At 40.0% G+C, this 22065-nt stretch overlaps 8 protein-coding genes across 8 annotated transcripts; 3 read left to right on the top strand and 5 right to left on the bottom strand.

The window, feature by feature from the left end:
- The first annotated feature begins 202 nt into the window (after positions 1-202).
- Positions 203-975, top strand: EAE97_003513 (uncharacterized protein). The gene is made up of 4 exons (XM_038874025.1): positions 203-314; positions 365-408; positions 459-532; positions 592-975. Exons 1-4 carry the CDS (start codon positions 310-312, stop codon positions 838-840), a joined length of 372 nt encoding a protein of 123 aa, XP_038734634.1. The 5' UTR covers positions 203-309; the 3' UTR covers positions 841-975.
- Positions 976-1092: 117 nt separating this feature from the next.
- EAE97_003512 (uncharacterized protein) lies at positions 1093-2104 on the bottom strand (the record flags this gene model as incomplete). The annotated part of the gene is made up of 5 exons (XM_038874024.1): positions 1093-1417; positions 1467-1854; positions 1909-1961; positions 2013-2019; positions 2074-2104. 5 exons carry the CDS (start codon positions 2102-2104, stop codon positions 1093-1095), a joined length of 804 nt encoding a protein of 267 aa, XP_038734633.1.
- A 558-nt stretch (positions 2105-2662) lies between these two features.
- On the top strand, positions 2663-4381 carry EAE97_003511 (uncharacterized protein; the record flags this gene model as incomplete). The annotated part of the gene is made up of 2 exons (XM_038874023.1): positions 2663-4288; positions 4349-4381. 2 exons carry the CDS (start codon positions 2663-2665, stop codon positions 4379-4381), a joined length of 1659 nt encoding a protein of 552 aa, XP_038734632.1.
- Positions 4382-5122: 741 nt separating this feature from the next.
- On the top strand, positions 5123-5921 carry EAE97_003510 (uncharacterized protein; the record flags this gene model as incomplete). The annotated part of the gene is made up of 2 exons (XM_038874022.1): positions 5123-5705; positions 5779-5921. 2 exons carry the CDS (start codon positions 5123-5125, stop codon positions 5919-5921), a joined length of 726 nt encoding a protein of 241 aa, XP_038734631.1.
- Positions 5922-6534: 613 nt separating this feature from the next.
- EAE97_003509 (uncharacterized protein) lies at positions 6535-9083 on the bottom strand. Its single transcript, XM_038874021.1, has 4 exons — positions 8569-9083; positions 7905-8514; positions 7755-7840; positions 6535-7693 (listed from the first exon to the last, which is right to left on the bottom strand). The coding sequence occupies exons 1-4, from the start codon at positions 9006-9008 to the stop codon at positions 6859-6861; spliced, it is 1971 nt and encodes a 656-aa protein (XP_038734630.1). The 5' UTR covers positions 9009-9083; the 3' UTR covers positions 6535-6858.
- Positions 9084-10862: 1779 nt separating this feature from the next.
- On the bottom strand, positions 10863-12362 carry EAE97_003508 (uncharacterized protein; the record flags this gene model as incomplete). The annotated part of the gene is made up of 1 exon (XM_038874020.1): positions 10863-12362. One exon carries the CDS (start codon positions 12360-12362, stop codon positions 10863-10865), a length of 1500 nt encoding a protein of 499 aa, XP_038734629.1.
- Positions 12363-16685: 4323 nt separating this feature from the next.
- On the bottom strand, positions 16686-17684 carry EAE97_003507 (uncharacterized protein; the record flags this gene model as incomplete). Its single annotated transcript, XM_038874019.1, has 3 exons — positions 16686-17357; positions 17447-17573; positions 17623-17684. 3 exons carry the CDS (start codon positions 17682-17684, stop codon positions 16686-16688), a joined length of 861 nt encoding a protein of 286 aa, XP_038734628.1.
- Positions 17685-18373: 689 nt separating this feature from the next.
- Positions 18374-19813, bottom strand: EAE97_003506 (uncharacterized protein; the record flags this gene model as incomplete). Its single annotated transcript, XM_038874018.1, has 1 exon — positions 18374-19813. One exon carries the CDS (start codon positions 19811-19813, stop codon positions 18374-18376), a length of 1440 nt encoding a protein of 479 aa, XP_038734627.1.
- Between the last annotated feature and the right edge of the window lie 2252 nt (positions 19814-22065).

Below are 22065 nucleotides of genomic sequence, written 5' to 3'. Positions count from 1 at the left end.
AAGTTCCTTCAAATAATTGTACCTGGTAGGTTGTTTGATTTATTTGGAGGACCTCGAGAAACAATGATTTAGGTTTCCCTTTTAATGTCGGTGGGAGAACTAAGAGGCGTAAGGCTGAGTTGCTGACTAATAAGCTTTGCACGCTAAAATTATTTGGTTCAGCCTAGGATTCACTGTTTTGGAACCATTTTTCTGGATCGCATGTGAAGCCGTAATTGGAGCTGGCCTATAGATTTCAACGACGTCCTCCAGAAGAAGATCGTTGACCAAACAATACACTCAAATAAGCCAAATCACCATACTCATACCATGTGGTAAGATACGATTATTCGCAACATCATTCAGCAACCTAACAAAACTCCAGTAAACATATTCTCAACGCGCAAGTTTCTATTCGGTCGCCATGCTGTAGGAACAACCTTCTAAGATAGTTTTCCCATACTAAACTTCAACCAAAGGTCGAAAATGGTTTGACTGTGCCGAATGTCACCAGGAAACTGAATCACATCCTCTCAAGAAAACCACAGAAATGGTATTACTTGCTCATACACCCCGCTTTCCTCGACCCCTCATACTGACTGCAGTGTGAAGACTTTCGCATGCAAAAAATGCAAAAAGGCATTCAGGAAGGATTTTGCCGATGAAACAGATGACGGAGACGAATACTGCCCACACTGCGATAATCATTATGTTATCGATGCGATCGAGCCAAAACCAATACTGAAATTCGAAGGCGAGGATGTCAGGAAGGATAGTAGAATGATTAAGGATGATCGACTGCAAGGGAAGGAACAGAGAACGATCTTTGACGTGGAGGAGGCCCCAAACAAGCTGGGATAAAACGACACGTCATGAATATGGAAAGTAAAAAGGGGTCTGAATTTAGCGGCATAGGCATGGGAACTTGGGACGTAGAGCGAATGATTAATGAGAAGCTGATACGCATGTATGACGGAAGTGATACTGTTATGGCTCATGGTACTCAATGTGAACTTGAGATGCATCAGAAGCATCAAAGCTGTGTCATTTCGTCGCTCATTGCTATATTACAGTGGCTCTATGAAGTGCAGAAAGTCATAAATATCAATCCACTTATTGGGCAGCAGCATCATCAGGTCCTCTCGCCAAGATTGAAGTGGTGCCTCCCGAACGACCACCCTTCTTCTTAGCAGCTTCCTCGGATTTCTCCTGCTCGATATCCTTCACATATTTCTCAATATCCTCCACTGGCAACATCTCAATGAGTTTGCCTGGTGCCATGATAGCAATCTCAATATTCTTTGCTCCAGTTTGGACAACTTCCAGTAAAGACTTGATTGTCAATTTGATGGTAGCTTCTCTATCCATATCATCCTTGTGGTTTCTCTCTAGGAATTCTCGTACAGTCTTGCTTGATCTACCGATAGCATTGGCTTTCCTAGAAGCTTGTTAGAATATGTAAAATTCATAGAGTAAAATCAACATACCATGCGGAGTAGATTCCAGATGGCTCTGTTTGGTATAATCTTGGAGTCTGATCATTGGGGTCGAATCCAACAATCAAAGTACTAATACCAAACGGTCTAACACCTCCACTTTGTGTATATCTTTGTTGCACACCAGCCACATACTTCGTGATGTACTCTATTGTAACTGGATCCTCCACTGTAAGACGATGCGATTGTGCTTCTAATCTTGCCTTGTCGACCAAGATTCTTGCATCGGCATTGAGACCTGCAAAAGCTAGGCAAACGTGGGTATCGACGAGACCAATTTTTGATGGCGTAATGCGGGTATCTTGTAACTTCATTGCGGAACGCTTCTCACATCCCAGAACGACAATATCCTTGCCCTTTACTCCAACGGCGCATGTTCCTAGATTGAAGTATAAGCTGTTGTCCACTGATTGATTATAGCTATTTCAAGTACCTCTCTTGACGGCTTCGAGAGCATATTCGACTTGGAAGACATGACCATCCGGACTATGATAGCTGTTAGGTTGATTTTAAGTACAAATCAAGTCGTAAACTCACCTGAAAACTATTATATGTTAGCTACCTTTATTAATCTATTTACCCAATGGAAATAGCTTACCAGACAACGCTCTATCATATCCTGAAGCCATAATTTATGATGATCTGAACCGTAAAGTGAAATTAAATGGAGTTATTGGGTATTTTGAAAAGGATCGAAGCTTAATGGGAAATGCGGGAAATATTGATGAAGCTTGATGTTTGAACTGCAGGCAGCTCAGCATACGAAGCTACGCGACAGGAAGGTCCAACGGACATGAGCCTGGCTCCACAATCCTCAGGCATTAATTTGACAAGGCTGTAAATATGCGGGATGTGCGCCACGGTAACGCACGAGCCATGTCAGCGCAAGGCAAAATCACAGCCTTTCGCAATTTGGCCAAAACGCCCCGAGCCATTGCGAATCGAATCCCTTTCCAAAATTCCTACGACAATTTTTTCTAACATCCTGAAACTTTAAAGATTTTAAATTTGTCAGAAAATATAAGTTTTTTTGAAAGCCTTAAAGTTGAAAGTTCACTCAGACGTGCAACAAAACTTTTGGAAGATATAGACTAATAAGCCTGGGTAAAGCTCGCCATTGTGACCCCACTCTTAATTTCTTCCCCTCGAGAATTTGGCAAGCCTTCTTCAATTTGGACATCACAAATATGGCAGTTCGATCACGTATTGCTCTCGCGGTCCGCAGAGCTAGGGTATCGCCGGCGTCATCTTCATGCTCGAAGATAAGATCATTACGACTATTAACTCAAACTCGATGGCAAAGTACAGCTAGTACGGAGGATACCGAAGGAATAGCCAAAGGAACAACTGGCACATCGAAGACCATAAAATTTACATCCGAAACATACCCTGATATAAAGCGAGACTCAAGGTTTGCACAAATCACCGAGGAGAATGTGAAGTTTTTCAAGGATTTACTGGGGAAGGAATCTGCGATTATTGATGGAGTTACAAAAGATGCAACAGATGATCTTGAACCTTTCAATGGAGATTGGATGCGCAAATATAGAGGACATACAAGTTTAGTTTTGAAGCCTGGATCCACTGAAGAAGTGAGCAAGATTTTGAAATACTGCAATGATAATATGTTAGCAGTTGTACCACAGGGTGGAAACACTGGACTTGTCGGTGGTTCCGTTCCTGTATTCGATGAAATTGTTATCAACATGAGCCGAATGAACCAAATTCGATCGTTTGATGAGGTTTCAGGTACCCTTGTTGTAGATGCCGGTGTTGTTCTGGAAGTTGCGGACAATTATTTGGCAGAGCGCAAACACATCTTCCCATTAGATCTAGGCGCAAAGGGATCATGTCATATTGGAGGTAATGTAGCAACAAATGCTGGAGGTTTGAGGCTGTTGCGATATGGAAGTTTACACGGAAATGTTCTCGGAATCGAGGCAGTTCTACCAGATGGAACAATTGTCGATGATCTCTCCAAATTGCGAAAAAACAATACTGGTTATGACTTGAAACAATTGTTCATCGGTGGTGAAGGTACAATCGGTATAATCACTGGAATCTCAATCATTTGTCCTCAGCGATCAAACGCCATCAATGTCGCATTCTTTGGCCTCGAATCTTTCGAAAAGGTCCATGAAGCCTTTAAAGAGGCAAAAGGTCAACTTTCTGAAATCCTCTCTGCTTTCGAACTTATGGACAGTCATAGCCAAGATTTAGTTCAAAGAGTAACGAAAAATAAGAGACCATTGGAGGGTGAGTATCCTTTCTACTGTCTCATCGAAACCAGCGGTTCCAATTCCGAACATGACCAAGAGAAATTGAACAATTTCCTCGAACATGTCATGGAGAAAGAAATCGTCTCGGACGGTACTTTGGCCGAGAATGCAACACAAATTAAGGATCTCTGGAGCTGGAGAGAAGGTATTCCCGAATGTCTCGGCCACTGGGGTGGTGTCTACAAATACGATCTTTCCATCCCTTTGAAAGAACTTTATCAACTCGTCGAAGATGTACGAGAAAAAATTACTGAAGCTGGTCTCATCGGCGATACTGAAGATCACCCAGTCGTAGGCGTAGTAGGTTATGGTCACATGGGAGATTCGAATTTGCATCTCAATGTAGCTACTCGAAGCTATGATAAAAGAGTTGAGAAAGTATTAGAACCATTTGTGTATGAATGGATTTCTAAGAGGAATGGAAGTATCAGTGCCGAGCATGGGCTAGGCTTGGCGAAGAAAAATTACATTGGATATAGTAGAAGTGAGACGATGATTGGGTTGATGAAGGGGATTAAGAACCTCTATGATCCTGTAAGTTTTATGACTAGAGATACACAATCAGATTTGTGTACATGTACTGACTTTGCGTAGAACGGAATCATGAATCCATATAAATATATCTGAGTGGGTATAACACCACATGTCTATATGGGAGTTGGACATTATGTTTGTTAAGTGGGAAAGAGAAAAGTCAAGTGAATGAAGGATTGTATATATTCATATTATATACCAAAACTCTCAAAGTAAATAACACACATGATATAACTAACAGCGAGACGTGTCACGCACAACTAACATCTCTAACTTATCCTGTAACTCGTCTTTCTTTACTGATTTATATTTCGGTCTAGCCCCACCTCCACAAGGCGATGTCTTTTCAAAAGTTACAATAAATTGAGTCCTCAATCTATCAAACCGCATTCAAAACATTAGGCCTGCACTAGTCACAATGTCCGAAAGCCTCATACAGCTCTTCATCTCGAGCAATTTTCTTCCAATGATTCTTTCATATCATCATCAAATCTTGATTACGGATGTAACTTTCTCGACTGTTGTGATAACCCTTAACCAGTGCAAGAGAGACGTGACAGCGTGGTATTAGTCCATATCTTCATTATCTGAGCTATTTCCTACCCCGCTGCAAAGTTGCATGGGATATTGGCTCTTATCGATGTTTGCGCTGAACCTTGCATGAACAACGCACGTCCTTTTCTCCACCTGCCTTTCCGAGCGACGGAGCCGAGGAATATGTCATTGGTCACTGGACATATCTATATACTTCGTATAGAACCCTTAAACTCTCTCTCTGTCACTCTAATCCCTTCGTCTTCTCTCCCCTAAAAATCTGTGCCCCAAAACCGCACCATGTCCAGCCCCTCCCCCCTCGTCCATTTCTACGACCTCTCCGGTCCGCAACCCTGGTCCCCCGCCTGCTGGCTCACCCGCTATGCCCTCAACTACAAAAACATCCCCTACAGCGTCGAGAAAATCTCCTACCCCGCCATCAAACCGCTCTGCGAGAAACTTTTCCCCGATATGACGAATCTCAGCGCTACCGTTCCCATTATCGAGATTCTCGCACCGCCCCATATCGCGCTGAATGATTCGACGCCTATTGCTAAACTCTTGAATGAGAGGTTTACGGAGGAAAATGGGTATAGGCATTTGAAAGGCGTGGAGCAGTTAGATGATTATGAAGAAACTAGCGCGCAGTTTCTGGGGAGATCGATTTTAAGATGGATTATGAATGATGTGTATGAGAATGCGCTGGATAAGAATGATGGATCCCGGGAGTATTTTAAGAGGACGAGAGAGGAATTCCTGGGATGTGAGTTGAAGGATGTAACGGAGGTGAGGGGGGATGGGGAAGCGGCTGTGTTGGAGGATTTAAAAAGGAGTTGGGAGGGGTTGAGGGAGAGGATGGTGGGGGATGATGTGGGGAGTGAACGTGAGTTTTTCATTTATTAGTTTGAGTTTTGGGTTTTGGAGTGAGAGAATGGAATGCTGATGATGAGTGATAGCGACATATGTTGATTTCTTTGATGCTGCTAATGTTAAGTGGATTGCTGCGGCGTCTGAGGAAAAATTGGAAAAGCTCATGAATTTATATGGGGATGACACTTTTGTTAAGTTGATGAAAAAGGTTGAACCTTGGTCTCGATGATTATTAAGCGAATGGAAAGCGGATATGAATTAGTGGGAGGAAAGTCAGTCGCTTGAAACAGGGCGCGAATCACTGGTATTCGGTTACATACAGTTCATAAGACTTATTCAAAAAGCAACTTAACTATTGTGTTGTTTCTGATTAGATCTTGACTAATGCCGCTTGTGTCATACCTGTGTATGGTAAAGAAGAAGCTTGTACCTACAATACTCTATGCTGAGCCTCTGAGGTTCTTATAACCTCTAATAAGTCTTTGACACATATTTCCATGTTGAGATGACTTCAGATTATCCCCCAGTGTCGAGGACAGTTTAGTCGAAAACATTGCCTGTAGATCCCCAAGGAGAATGAGGAAAACGCTGTCGTGGAGCACCATTGGAAGACTGCGGTAATTTCATACCTATCCCATTTTCAAAATGAGACATTTCTACTATCCAGTGCAATTTTGGTACTTCCATTGATCTAGAATGTTGGATCTCATGATTCGAGTCGGAGTTGACCTCGCAGTAGTAATATGTCACACATATGTTGATCCTGGAGGATCGAAATCTTAGAGTCAAAGACTCGGTAGAAAAGGTACCTATTAGACTCCGGGACTCAAACATTTTCGAACTTGTTCGGTCCATCATCAGTGGTGGTTCATGAAACCATTCAGCCGAATGCTGACAATGTTTTTCTAAGTAAGACGCCGCAACTCTTCGAATCGAAGTAGCTTGATGTTCCAGAATTTGTAAACATAATATGATATAGAGACATCTGCAGCTCAAATGAATTTCATTATTGTATGCTGAACGTAGATGAATTTCATAGGAGAACTCCTGCCTAGAATAGCAAACGTCCATCCCTCCCTCCAAACATATAGAACCAAGATGCAAAGAGACAGAACGAGATTTCTCCTCCAAAATTTGCAAAATCAAGACCGAATCAAGTATCATGCTTAATCAACCCATTCCCCGGGTATAGATATATTTGCAAGAGTAGCTTGAAGTGGATTTTGAATAAGTTTCCAAAAGTCACCGGCATATTTATCCGTCCGTTCAGTGAACCATACATCCCAATCCTCAATACGAGGCCCATACTTGAATCCTAAGACGCATTCCACCACGAAATTGTCAGAGGCATCCAAATCTTGGGCCATTCTTTTCTTCTTATAAATTGAAGACTCTACTTCGCCGTATGTATTGAGATCGACATTTAATTTGACTAAAAATTCAAGCCACATCTCGAGGCCCCAAATCTCTCTTTCTTGGACATAAAGTCTTCCCTGGAAACTCCAAAATTCCTTTTGCAGCATCGTTTCGTAATCTTCGTCTAACACATGTAATGACACACCGGCCGATATCATTTTCTTGATGAGGTCCACCCTGTCATCTTTAAATTGATCTTGCGAATATTCTCCGCAAATACCGACAAAGAAATCTTCCACGGTGCTATCATCACGATGCAGTGCAATCTTTGCCTGAAAATCAGGACCTCCAAGGTATGACAGCATCCATTTTGGAGATTGTACACTATCAGAGTACAAAAAAGACCTAGCAATATACACCTTATTTATGAAACTTATCTCGCCAGAAATCATCAACGTGTGCTGTTGAAGATACTGAAATAATTCCATAGAGCCACTAGCACTGATAACTAGCAGATTTATTCGATCAATGAGCTCTGAATATGCCCCTGCTTCGACGAGACCTCGTGCAATGTCAAGTAGTAAAGGATGAGAGGGTTTAGATTTAAGCTGTGTAAGAATAACAACTTCTTCTAATGGTGTTAGGCTACTGAAAATTAGCCATGTAGACTTATTCGAGATTAGATACGTAAGACTGGTTAGCATACCCGTACATACCTCCCTCACTTGAGACATCTGCCCCTTCCACCAGGAGGAACTTACATAAATCAAGATGAGCGTTTAAGGCAGCGATCTAAATCAGGTTAGCTGTCAGTACTGATTTAAACGAGACCATAATAAATCCGTGTTAAGCTTACATGTAAAGGCGTGGTAGTTTCCCAAAATGTTGTACCAAAAGGTTCCAAGAATCGATCGTTCAAAAAAGCTGTTCGATTTGCCAGCATCCTGTGCACACCAAGAACATCTCCAGCTATTAAGGCCTTGTAGAAATCTGATCCAGTGTCCAAAGTACGATAAGTCTGAATGTTGAAGTTCCATCTCAATGCTGATAGATCTTTGGTGTACATACATTGCCACGCTCTATTTGAAAGCCATGCTGGGGGTTTGTATTTTGCCTCAGTTTCCTCAAACCGGTTTCTATTCCGTTGCTGCCGTGTCTTTCGAATTTCAACAGAGCCCATTAAATAAACAGACCACCTTGACGAGTATACATAACTAGAAATCTGTGCGGAGGTACAATCTTTGGGCACAAAGCGTGGGGTTGAATTGCTGTGACATTCGGAGCTCTGTGGCTGCGAAATTGTTGTAATGCCTCTTGGTGGCTCTAGAGCATTCATCGAGGAAATTTGGGTGATTGGACTCGGCAATGGTGGTACTGGAATAAGCTTCTGATGGTTTATCAAAAACTGATCGAGAGAAGCCTGTATTTTTAATTCGAAGACTGGCAATTGTTGTTGGAGAGTGGCACTGCTACCTGTGAGTAACCCGCGGTCTCGCAAAGAAAACACTGACAGAACTCACTTTGTTTGCCATGTGATAGCGGTATTCATCACTTTTGAAGCATTTTTCATCCTCTTCTTCAATCTCTTAAGTTGATCGTTTTTCAGTACCACCTTCGTGGCACCTAATTTGCTTCTCCATTTATTGCTAGAGTTCATCTCCTTCCCAAGGGCTTTTACAAGCTCGTTTAATTCATTTGAAGAATCTTCGCACAACTTAAGACTATGCTCAAGGAACATGTCCGAAGCCCTGCCAGAAGAAGTTATGTTGGCTTGGCTTTCAAGAATGCTTCGAAGTATCAAATGATGGGAATCAATCTCTCGCGCCAGAAAGCTAATATCATTGGGCGCATCTTGAATTTCATCCCAATAACCCTTCAGCTTGATGATGCTCGAAGCAAGATTGCCCGCCAGCTGAGCAACACCGATGCCACTAGCAACTGTGCCAAGAACCTCTGCCATGTTGTTATGTAGTCTGGGTTTGTCAATGATCGAAAGAAAAATCAGTTAGATAAAATTGAGAGGTTATCTGGTTTTTGAAGTGCTCGAGAAGATACAGCCTCAAACCGGCTGTGCTGACTCCAGCTCATATGCATATCAGCATCCAATCAATCCTGATGTTCTCCACTCTCCAGAAAATACTTGTTGATCCAATAACATTGAAGTGAGATTTGGAATAAGAATTATTCTGATATAGCAAAAGAAGGTATCTTGTATCGGCCCGAAGGTTATAAGAATAGAGAGAAATCATTCGATGGATGAGAATGAGGAGGTAGAGGTGAAGTTTGGTGAGTCTATTATGTTGGTTACTTGGGCCAAAATTGTCGAGTTTTTCGGAGCAGATGTCAAGGCAGCAGGAGAGTCCGAAAGACACCTATCTACATCTTGAGATGGAAAATAGAGACGTATATTCAATCAATGATGATTTTTTCCAACCTACTTTCTGTAAAGTCACCCACCTACCAATAGATCATAACCATCACATAGTCATATCACTTTCCAATCATGTCAAAACATCTCGATATCTTTTCTGAATTCCTTTCCGAAGTTTTTCTTCTCGAAGTCCATCTTATTCGATGGGAAAACTTCAAAATATACGACGATGAGAAATTATGTGTAGTGGAGAAGATCTAGTTTTTAAAAGAATGGTCTACTTCTATTCTATTCTAGAAAGAATGATCTTTAAGTGAGCCACAAACTAATTTCACACTAGCAACCCGTGGACCCCCTAAATCGAACCAACCTATAAACAATTCTACAGAGTGTTTCACATCTACCAATCACGTGGGGAATGGATTCAGAAGCAATATCGATTAATTACCTTTACATCACAATTTATAGTTATATATTAACCGATAAGTTATCCCTACATCTTGTATAACCTCATATCTTATGTAATTTTTCAAACCTTAAAAAATATCGATTACAAAACTTGTATTAAATCTTATATTAATTATAAGAAATTTAATATAAATATTATTATTAATTGTTTTACATTATATTAATAACATAAAAATCAAATAGCTTTTTATATCTTTATTTATAAAGATATTTATTGATATTTTTTGATAAAAAAGAAAGACTTTAATTAACCCTAACAATACATGAAGCTTAGCATGAGCAAGAATTCCTCGTCTTCAGCAGTATTCGAGTCCGTAATAACATCGCTTACATCTTCAAACGGGTTTGTTCCTACCCTAGAACCTACTATCACATCAAGATCCAAGAAGAAGCTCTCACATGATGCATTCAGCAAATATGTATTCTTCTCAGAAAAAGGGGTTCTATACACGAGTGAGTGCCAAGTACAGCAGAAATAGACATAGCTGGATTATACATCGAGACAGCTGCAAAGCATGACTTCGAGTATAGTGCTAGTTCAACAGATACTTTCCATATGAGGCTGGGGTAAGGAAGCTGGAATAGTCATGGTTGTATAGTACATAAGTAAAGATTGCTTTCAGATGAAAAGATTGATAATGATTATATAAATGATAACAAAGTCTAATCTGAATTATCAACAGGAGTAACAAGACGCAGAAAGCATCAGCGCGGTCAAGTGAACATGTGCACCATGATGCGCATACTCTCCGGAGCAAACCCACGTTATAACGAAGCAACCCATCCACACCTATACAGCGGCCATTAACTTGATACCGCCATAAAATATGCACAACTTCGATTACTTAGCATTGATGGCCGGACGCCAGACGCGTGTGGCACAATGTTTCACAAACGTTAGCCTCGTCGGCGAGATCCATGTAGAGTACAAAATCCAATATCCTTCTAATGGAACTACAAAACCATAACGCGACTCTAAATCCATTGTACATATGCTACCAATCCTCTACAACGATGCTCATTGTATTTCTCTGGTACAGAAATTTCTGGTTCCGAAGCCTTATAATATTCCTCCGGCTTGGCTTTATTAGCATTTTTGAGCGCCTTATCAAGAGACTTCCCGTACGCCTTTCTTAGAATATCCATGGTCTCTCTAAATGTCATGACGCCATCCGGCGGCATTTCGCTGCCCTCACGTTTACACAGCATTCTCAAGTCCTCCACTGTAAGCGGCTCCTGATACTTTTTCTCCATCATAGTTTCAAACTCTTGCTGTGTCTTATCGGCACGATCTGGGGGATCAAATCCACGGAAGACGTCTTGTCCCTCTTCATTCTTCCCCGTGTACAAAACGTTAAATCCATTAGCTTCCGATGACGGATGGAAATTAAATGCATGTTGGGGACCCTGAATATAATACGACTTCCCGTATTCAACTGTTTGTCTCTCTTTTTTGAAACTCCCTTTATAGTAGCCTGTTATTCTTGGAATGCTGTTGTAACTAAGGTGGAAATATTTCCTCTCGCCCTTCTTCCACTGGCGTGGAAGGTCTTCATACACTTTGTGTAGAACACCGTCAAATAATTGGTTGAGTGCGGAAGCCCCAAGCATTTTCTTGTACATGCAAAGATATGAGAGCTTAATCGCGAGCATGCATTCCAAGACGAGAGGCTTTGAATTTACGAAACGGTCGAGGGCATCGCTAGGTTTGCCATCGCTTTCATCCCATACCTCCATGCCCGATGCTGTTTCCATTTGGAAATGTATTCGCTTCAACGTTTCTTTGTAGTGTGCCTTCAGGTCAAACGGTCTATTGTGCTTCTCTTCAAAACCCTGGAGATATACGGCGTGTTCATTTTTGTTGAGTTTGTCCAGTTGGTGATTCATATTCTCTGCGAGCCTTTTTTTAGTTTTACCGTCTAGCTGTTTCATGTTTTCGAGAAGCAGCGAATAGCGATAGTCACGTCTAGGCGTATGTTCGTAGACGAGTTTATATGCTGATGACTCAAAATTTACTTCTGTTAGATAACGCATTGCATCATCCTCTGAACAGACCCCGAGTGATCCTCTCATGATAAGGACTTCACTTTGAGAGTCATATTCTAAGTGAAGTTTCGGTTTATACTTCTGCATAGTCGCAAGAAGCTTCTTGATGACTCTTTGACCTTCATCGCCCCTGGCGCTTCGCACGTCTGGTGCTCCTCTGACTGGAGAAGGCGAAGGCGAGCGCGCGGGTTGCTTATTTTTGCGAGTTGTCGTCTGTGGTGGGGACTGTTGCTGGCGAAAGTCCGCTTTTTCATCTCTTCCCCTTCTGGCTGCCCTTGGTGCGGGAGGGGGACCACCTCGGAAGGCTAATTCAAGCTCTCTTTGAGATCTACTAGATGATGCCGATGGTTGAGCTGAAGGACCTGCAGTGCTGGAAACAGGCTTCTTCTTCTTTTTGCTTTCATCAAATAAAGGAGGTGGAGAAGGCATTTAATTATAAGACTATCTAGACTCAAAGCGAAATAACACAAATAAATCGTATACAATTTATATCTGCAGCGAAGCTAGCTGATCGATGAACGAAGAAGGATGTGATGCCAGTATTGTTTGATGAAGCAACTTGATCGGACAGCCCAACATTTTATATTTGACAAGTTGTGTGTGGTCGTTTAATCAAGGCCATGTTACAAACTTTTTACCTCAACCAAGGCCGGTCCAAACCTAATAGCAGGGCGAAGCTTCATTTTTCGTTCCTTCTTCGTTCTTTTATTCTTCTGCAATGAGAATCGTTTTACTCAGCATGGTCTCTTTGTCTTTGGCGATTAGGTGGATTGAATAATATTATATCCACTAATTATGAGTACAATTGAGGTTGTCATCACATTGCTGATTGGTAATTTAGTACGACCTTAACTTCAGGAGAGGATCAGAAAAAGGATTAAGTGAATACGCTCCGCCTTAATACGTAAAAAGGTTTGCAAGAAGGAATGTTGGTATAACTTGGAACTTACTATAGACTTACAGGATATGGACAACCTTGAGGCCTGGCCCAGCCTCAGCCGCTTACTAAATTGCCTCAGCGTTTACACAACCCTTCTCTTAAAACACCAGAAAACGGCGTATTCCAACTCCTTCCAAAAGCTGTTTTTTCTCACTTTCAATTTAGTTTTATATAGAATATAGTTTTCTTTTTATTATATTTCCAATTTATTCTTACCCTAATTATTTATAACCAAAGATTATCAAAATCAAAATCAGATACCTTTGATTGACTTGGCAAGTCCCCCGCATTTTAGTAACCTTAAATACAAAGCATTATAGATTAATATCATGCCCTGAGGCTAAGAAATGGACAACAAATCCATCCGGTAAATAGGCATATCATTACGCTTAGGTGTAGCCTACAATGATCTGCAATCTAGCCATAAATATATTTGTTATACATACATTGCGAAATTGCGAAGAAGAATGTGCAGTTGAAGCTGCAGAAAGGTGTTATATGCCCATAGGTGTTTGGATGGAAGTGTAGAGAGAGGATGGAGAATTATCGATAAAGAGGGATTATAGAAACTATATTAGAAAGTAACGAAGAACGGGATTAGAAACAAAGTCTAGAATAGAACCTAGTAAGTTTCAGTAGTGCAGGGAAGTCCGAAGGCCTAGCGATTAAGCATTTGAGGTATCTGACTACTTGTACTGAGTCCGTAGTGGGGTGCTTGGTTCAAATAGCGACTCGTTGAAGTACCATCTAGTGAGTGGTTATAGAACTATATGTAGTGATGCTTTAGCATTTCTGTATGGATACCTCAGTATGGCATCAATGTATTGAATGCGTCGATGGTATGAAGCAAAGTCTCCGTGTGTTGCACGGATTGCAAAGAATCGGTGTAGTGTGAAGCGTGGGAGATCCAGCTCTGATAGTGCTCTAATTGTATGGATAGGTAGTCACTTCTTGTAATTCGATGATAGTTTGAGGACATTTTTAGTCTACCATTCTAGTTGTGATTGTTGGCAGAGGTCTTTGGCAATCGATCTAATCCCGCTGACTGTAGAACGGCTCGCTTGGCTATGCCGCGGCTGGGGTTCGAATACTCCTAGCTCTGCAAGGGCATCTGCCGCCTCATTGCTTTCGGACCCATCGGATGAAATGAGGCCTGGGATAGCAATTGACCAAATTAGCCAAATTAATCAGAACGATACATCTATGAGACCAGAGTTAGTGTTTGAGGATTATGAGCCCTCTCACGAATGGATGGGATTGTCAGTATCAAGTGAGTAGCCAGAAGAGTGGCTTGAGACTTAAGTAAGTGGTGAAGAGGAGCAGAGTGATCTTTGAGGATGAAGAATTACAATACAAGCTCTACGAAAGAGCTTATCACCTCAACCAGAATAGCTATTACATCGTGGCATCTCACTAGAACACAAGAAGAGGAGGAAGAAGAAAAAGAAGAAGAAGACCAAGGAGAAGGGGAAGATCAGTAGAGGAGGGTGCTGAAGCTGATAGAGGGGATTAATCCCCTTTCCAACTTAAATTCCGTATAATTTCACATTGATTTATTTACCTTTGCTTTGGCGTTTACAAGGCCGGGTCTATCCCCCAGGACGTTGCCTCACGACTTAACACCAAATACCTTAGCCCAACTTTTCAAAAATCAACTTGAGGCACTTCGTTAACAAATCGCTACTCGGGCCAGTCGAACGATTTTCCAGTCCATTAGGTCTGTTGACAAAACTTTGTCCTAGGTCTTACAACAAATGAAGCCCCTTGCCACTGACCTAGTGCTCGCTGTTTTGCTGTCTCATTTTCGCAACACTGTTTGCTTCCAATATAGACACCTGGAAAGTCTGGATTTCTTTGGCCTTCAGTCCCTTATCACAAGGGGCTGGAACAATATCTCCGCTCCTACTGTTGTTTCATCAGCACCGACAAGAACTGTCGCTGGGCCCTCAGTGTATATCAAGCTCTTGCAAAATTTATGATACCCGCGGACTTACCCAGTAACAATCGTCATCATCGCTGGCCTGAACTTTTACCCTAGTACAACTTCCAAAATTCAGTATAGTAAGTAAAAAAGAGATTATAATAACTATAAAATTTAAAACTTGATTATTTTATAATTCTGTATAAAAAAATTATATCATATTATATATATTTAAAAATTTCAATTTAATATCATATGAATTCTAATTATTATTAAATATTGAAGTTGTAATAGTAGTGAAATTGAGGTTGTATAAAATGTGGGATTGTGTAAGATATAGGGATATTGGTTATATATAATCTAGAAGAGAAACACATCCTCACACACACATCCCAAGTCCCCTAGCACTCATCAATTCACACAATTCATATCCACGCACCAATCCATTCCCAGATCAACTAATAACCCAAACCGCCAGTAACCCAACTTCAACTTCAACTTCGCAGTCTGCAGTCAATCGCAAGCCAAGAACCCCAAAGTATCACGAGCACCCTACCCCACCACACTACCAAGCCAAGACCCCCGACTCCACAAACCCACTCAGGATCACCTACAGGGCCACAGCCACTCAGTCTCCCGCTACCGCTATCCACCCGGCTCGGCTCTTACCCGCTCCTAGCTCATTCTACTTCAGTATTTAGTTTCGAAGCTTAAATGAATGAAATGAAATAATCACAGCCATAACCACGACCACGAGGGATATAGTTTATGAGCTAGTGAGCTAGTGAACCAGCAAACTAGTGAGTTGGTATACTTGGGTATGCAGCCAAATTATCAACTCGTCATTGTGCATCTCTCTATCATCTCCATGTGATCTGCGTTATAGGTAGATTAGTGATACTGACATATTTGATGCCTAACCAGCTATCTATCAACCACACGCGGAACGCATTCTATCCATCCACTTAAGACCATGACAAACGATAGGGGATTGATGTATTCGAATCTCTAAGTAGGTACGCGAGGAACGCAGCGGGGTGGATGTATAGATAAACGATGGTGGGATAAATGAGATTCGAGATTCGAGACTCTTTAGCAGGCAGTGCGGGATGTGTATATATACTCGGATTTGGTATATGTAAGATTTTATATCGAGACTTGAGATTTCAATGAGCATCGGGACTTGGAATAAAACGACGGTGAAGATCAAGATCTGTACTCTACTATCCATATCATACCACATCAATTCCACTCCACCAACTCACCAAGCCCTTCCCACTTCACCCAGCCTTTCCCCAAAACTTCCAAATAACATTGTAAACCCCGCAAAACCCACTACAGAACAATCCAAATAGTACCTACCCATCCAACACCCAACCCAGAATGAATCATCGAAAACAAACTATTACCACTACCTAATAACTCCCATACTAACAAGATAAATCCAGTAAAAAGTATAATTTGGGAGGACCCTCTTCACATCCCTACTTCTTCTAAGTTTATTATCACAGACTTCATCTGAGACTTATCCTGCTCTTCTCCGATTCCTGTATATCTAGATAGGTTGTGTTATGGCTAGCGAATATGAGATCTCATCAGCATTACACACCCAGTGCACTGGAGATAATGCTGTATGCAGTTTATCAAATATCAGTCAGACGGCGACCGTGGATAAAAAGGTATCAACAGTAATAATAATATTCTCACAATCTCGGGTATATTTTCCATACTCTCTGTACACCAACAATATGATACGCCCTACGAAAATGCCATCCCAACCATAAACACCGATTCCAAGCCCCAAACCCAATCCTAACAACAATATAAAAACACAAATTTCCAAATCCCATACATACATAGGTACCCAACTCCCCCTGACACATCCCATCCATCACAAATACCAATATCCCACATCCGGGGCATCCCATTTCGCTTCGAGATTACACGAATTATCCACCCTATAACAAACCTTCTGCATCGCACAATTCGGACATTTGACTTTCCATTTCCAGGTATCCGAATCATACATCGCATGAATATCATTGAGATGTGTAAACGTGTGGCCTTTGGGACATGCTTTTTTGTTTTGCGTGTGCATCTTGCCTGGTGATGCAACTGCTGTAGGTTGCGAGGTAATAGTTGTTAATAGGTCGTAAGCGATTTCTGGATTATTCTTGCAGAGGCCTGAAAATTCTCCTCTATCATTTAGCTCCTTTAAATGCTTTCCTGCAGTTTTGAGGGCGACGGAGGCCAGAGAGGTGTCACTTTCTGGGAGTTCCTCATATATAAGTTCTAGACTAGCTGAGAAAGAAGGCGTGTTCCAATCAGTCACTATTGCTGCTTCGTACTTTTTCCTTGCGAGGGTTTTGAGAGCTTGAATATCGTATTTGTCGCCAATGATGTAGACCATAGTATTGATTAACAAACGCCCATAACCCTCCCCCCCAGCTTCTTCACTCGGCTCAGAGGTATCGTCATAGTCTTGAAGGTACAAGAAGTTGATCATTCTCGCAACAGTCTCAGGATCATCGTCCTCTAAATCGAGAACGCCAGTAACAGACTCCTGTATCAGTCTCAGTAATAATTCGGGGACATATACATTTCACAACACTTAGTTGAGGTTTTCAAATGTACTGAAGATACAGGACTAACCATGAACCCTCCATTTGCTGCAGCTTGTATTGGTTTTGATTGTGTGCAAACGACGATTCGATGGACAGGGAATGTTCGGGAGTGACATTTGATGACGAAATCACTATATTCGTTTGCACCCATCATTCTAATTCCAAATCAGCAAAATCTTCCCACAATAGAGTTCCAATCCATACTTGGCCCATAGGGCTTTAGTCGTATCGACTGATTCATTGTCACTGGTTCTTGAGGGAGACATCGGCGTGACTGGGGGTAAGAGCTAATATTTGTATCTTTTTCTTTCTTTTCCGATGTATGAAATGGCTAGTCCAACAAACTTTCGATACAGCTGGACGCGTTTGAGAAGAGAGAGCCATGGAAGTGGGTAGTTATTTGTTGTAGGAAATATAAGGTGATTATGAATAACTTGTAGATCCTTGAATGCAAGACAGGGGCAGTGCTCCCCATGGAGAAGTACAATAGCGTCATGCGCCTTAAATCCACCGCTCCAATGATTATTCCCCATTCCGTAATGAAAATCAAATAAGTAACACAAATTTAGTCAACATTTGTCTCCTTGAGCTTGGTATTTATAAGAAAAATTGGCGAATGTAGCAGGCTATATTGTAAAACGAGATATTTGCATTCTTAACCAATCAATAAACTCCAATTGCCCTACCCATGATATACAAACCTAACGCATAATACCTAGTTATCCATCAGTGGGTGCACGGACTTGTGAGAGTTGCCCCCAAAGTTATAACAAATCATGATTTATCCAAATCTCATCCGACTCCCGTAAAAAGCAAACATACAGTCTGATTCCTTGATCCATAACGGGTATTCTTTGCAGGTCTCAGAATCCTTGAGATAGTAGTTTAGAACTATCATCGAATTAAAGTTTCTCGTAATCTCACGAGCCCATGTACCCACTGCTGATCCAACCATTCAATTCCAAAACCATCCAGGCTTTGTATTCTTTTTGACTCGCGATCTGATTTCCTGATCATCAGCCTCCGCTCTCTGCTGAGATTGAGAACCCTCAAAGTCAAAATCAGACCTATCAATATCGGAATGTCGGGTCCCTGCTTTATCAACTGTATGACTAGACGTTGTTTCTGTTTCACTTCCATCATCAAATCTTTTCCATACACGGATCGTCGTTTCTACAGTTCCATCTTCATTGGTAAAATGCTCAACGGTTGAGCTTGAAGACACTTCTCGTTTTGATCCGATGGGCTCCGAAAGTGATTTGCCACTCATGCTGATGACTTCTTGCAAGCCCGAGGAACTTGACCGACGAGATTCTTCGAAAGGTACGCTTTTACCCTTCATCATTTTTTCTACTGCTGTAAGGGTGGACTCAAGCGTGGTGAAGAATTGATCAGGCGTCGTAGATGCATCTCGAAGAAAACTCTCATACATTTGTTCCTCGGTCTCGGCATTATTCTTGAACCCTTTATTCTGAGAGACAAGCGAAGCTGCGCCTCGACTGCTGGCGCCAAGTTCTTCAGATGAGGGAGACTCCTTTGAAATATTGGTCAACTCTGAGCTAGGCAGATTAAGTATGCCTAGTCTTTGAAGTCGCTCAATCCAATCCAATCCATTCTCCACTGTCGAAGTGATACTTTCGGGTCTTTCGGTAGTTGTTCTTTCATTGCAGCCGACTGGAACGTCTGTATCGCGAGTCTTTCCCTGGCTGATAAGTAGTAGGTCTTCAAATGCTTCGCAATATGGAAAGTCGTCCCGGGGAGTGGCCCCACGCGGTCTGTCATACGTTCTTGTACCTCTGATTTGCGCATCGTAGAACTGGTGATGCGCATAGATAGATTGATTAAAAGATAAGAACAGCGGCGAGTACGGCGATCCGAAAAGATAAGGCACTAGTGAGTAATCATCCGGATCGGCTTTGTATAACATCATCGCAGCGAAAGAACTCATGGTATGCCTAAGGTTGCCAGAGAAAGGGTTGGCGAAGGGAGATTGTAAAGGCGAATATAGCGGAATATCGCCAGTTCCGAAAACATTCAACCATTGGTCATGTAAGAAGTGAACGAAGTCTACGTCGCCATGTGTAGTTTGTGACTTCTTTACAGATATTTGGACTTCTTCACCCTCCGACATTGCTGTATCCTCACTTCTTGAATCTTCGGCTTCCTTCAATTCCCTCCGCCTCGCAATTCTTCTTTTCAAATCCTCATCGAATACGGACCATTGTGAATCACTCTGTGGCTTTGAAAATGCTGATGGCAGACCGATGAATCCTTGTAGAACTGCACCTATTTGCGCATCGGCGAAGTGTCTGAAACGAATGAACGGGTTATCGGAATCAGATTGATTGTCTCTGGAGTTTCTGTCAATATCGCCAGGGTTTGATGATTTTGACATTGTGCTTTGAATGACGTTGATACTATTGATGTACGTGATGTAGGGCAACAAATATTGTCAAACGTATTGAAGGTATCATCAACTTTGGAATTGTTGAGAGTCGATGGCTTGTTGATAAAGATAGTAGTGGGGAGATTATGAGATTGTACGAGTACCGATTGTGAAGATATCTTGATCATGGCATTTGTTGACCATTTTTGCGGGGTCTAGGGATTATTAATAAATTTAGCGCCTGGAAGAGGAAGGCACGGCTCGTGGATTGGCACGTGTATAGGCACGTACGTAGACGCATGGCTTTCCCGAATGGTTCGTCCTTAGCTACCCGTGGCTCTAAGCATTCAACCAATTAAATTCTTTTTATTTCTTCATTGTAGACTTCACTCTGTATAGACAATGATAGTATTCACTACCTATCATACCACATGTATACCTAGGTACTAGTCGATATCATTAATGTTATTATTTCATTCTTTACTTACTAAGCTGTATTATGTTATTATATAACGTGGTTTATTAGTAAACAGATTATAACAATGAATAAATCATTTCGAAAATTATTTAAATCAAGCTTTTTAAAATATTAATATTTTAATAATCAATTATTATTTTCTTGAATAAAAAATCTTAAAAAATAATTAAAATATAGATTTTTTATTAATCTAATTTTTATAAAATAATTTTATTATTTTCTAAAAAAGAAAGGAAATTATTACAATTTTTATTATAAAAAAACTATTTTTATAATAACAATTTTATAAATTCAAATTTCTTAAAACTAATTAGATTTTTAAAATTATTTTATATTCAAATATTTTATATCAAATTTTCAGAAAGTTATATTTATAAATAAAGAAAGTATATAGTTATATATAAATAAATTTTGTAATGTGATTTATCATCAAGTGTGTTAGAATAGATACTAGCAATGAATCAACTAAGTGAAATGTAGTACAAAGACTTTTCATTAATTCTTCTAAACTTATAAAAACTATATAATTTATATATATATATAAACTCTTTTTAATATATAATAGGTCTAAGGGCTTATTATTATATACTTAATAGAGCCCTTTAATTTATAACCATAATAAAACTCCTTTCTTTTATATTTCGTATTTCAAAAAATAATTGTTTATCTCCTAAAACTATTTAAACGGTATATAATCACATTATAATATATTTTGTACCTTTATTATATTTCCAAAAGAAAATTCCAATATTTTTATATACTATAAACAATTTAATATATAAATAAATAGTTTTTATATATTTTATTACTTTACTAATAGATTATTATATTTCTTTATAAAAGAAATCTCTTTTTTTTAGAAGATATATTTATTTGAATAATATAATCCTTTTTAAGTTTTATTTATTTTATAATAATTATTCTTTAATCTAGTAATATTATATTTATTATATTATATTTAGCTATTAGTTTAGTAGGGTTAATTATCTTCATTTATCTTTGTTACTGTCAAGGTACGAGTAAAGACTTATATTGTACTATAAGGGTAGAAGAGCTATGGAAGAGTGAGACCCTACTTATAAGAAGTAGGGCACGCTAGTGGTCTATGCCTGAGGCACGAAGGCAACTACAGAACATGTAGTTGGCGCCGTGACAGTTACTTTAAATGTATTATTGGTATTTCTTTTAATAATTTTTATTATTTCGATAATAGTTCTTATACTTTTTATAATTATTATTATTGTTAAAAGAAAGTCTACATTCCAATATCTTTTTAATATATTTCTAATATTAATTTTATATATTAAATATATATTTATTATAATAATACTCTGATAAATAGTATAAAGAAAGCTGCGAACAATATGGTTGTAATCCGACAGAGGGAATAATATATAAAGAGCATAAAGGTTTTTTTGTGAAAAGAGACTAAGTATAGAAATACTCATAAACCTTAATCAACAAAGGAGTTAGATCTCTTAACAATAAATAAATTAAATCGACTTAAAATGCTTTATAGATTCTTATCGATCTATGGTCAGTTCTCCTTCATTTAAACATTGGATTTACAAAGCTAACCTATCGAATGTACAAAATGCCCTATCTCTCTTGAATACTATTATACCAGGTTCTAAAAAGAGGCTAAGTATGAGGGTATTTATAAGCTTCAATCAGCGGAGGAGTTGGGTCTCTTGGTGGTAAATAGATTAGATTAACTTAGCGATTTGATAGAATGCTTTGTGGATTCTTATTGATTTGTGATTGATTCTTTTTTATTTAAATA

Source organism: Botrytis byssoidea (genome assembly GCF_014898295.1).
Source record: "Botrytis byssoidea strain MUCL 94 chromosome Unknown BBYS_006, whole genome shotgun sequence".
Classification (NCBI taxonomy): Eukaryota; Fungi; Ascomycota; class Leotiomycetes; order Helotiales; family Sclerotiniaceae; genus Botrytis; species Botrytis byssoidea.
This window is presented reverse-complemented; position numbering and strand designations above follow the sequence as displayed.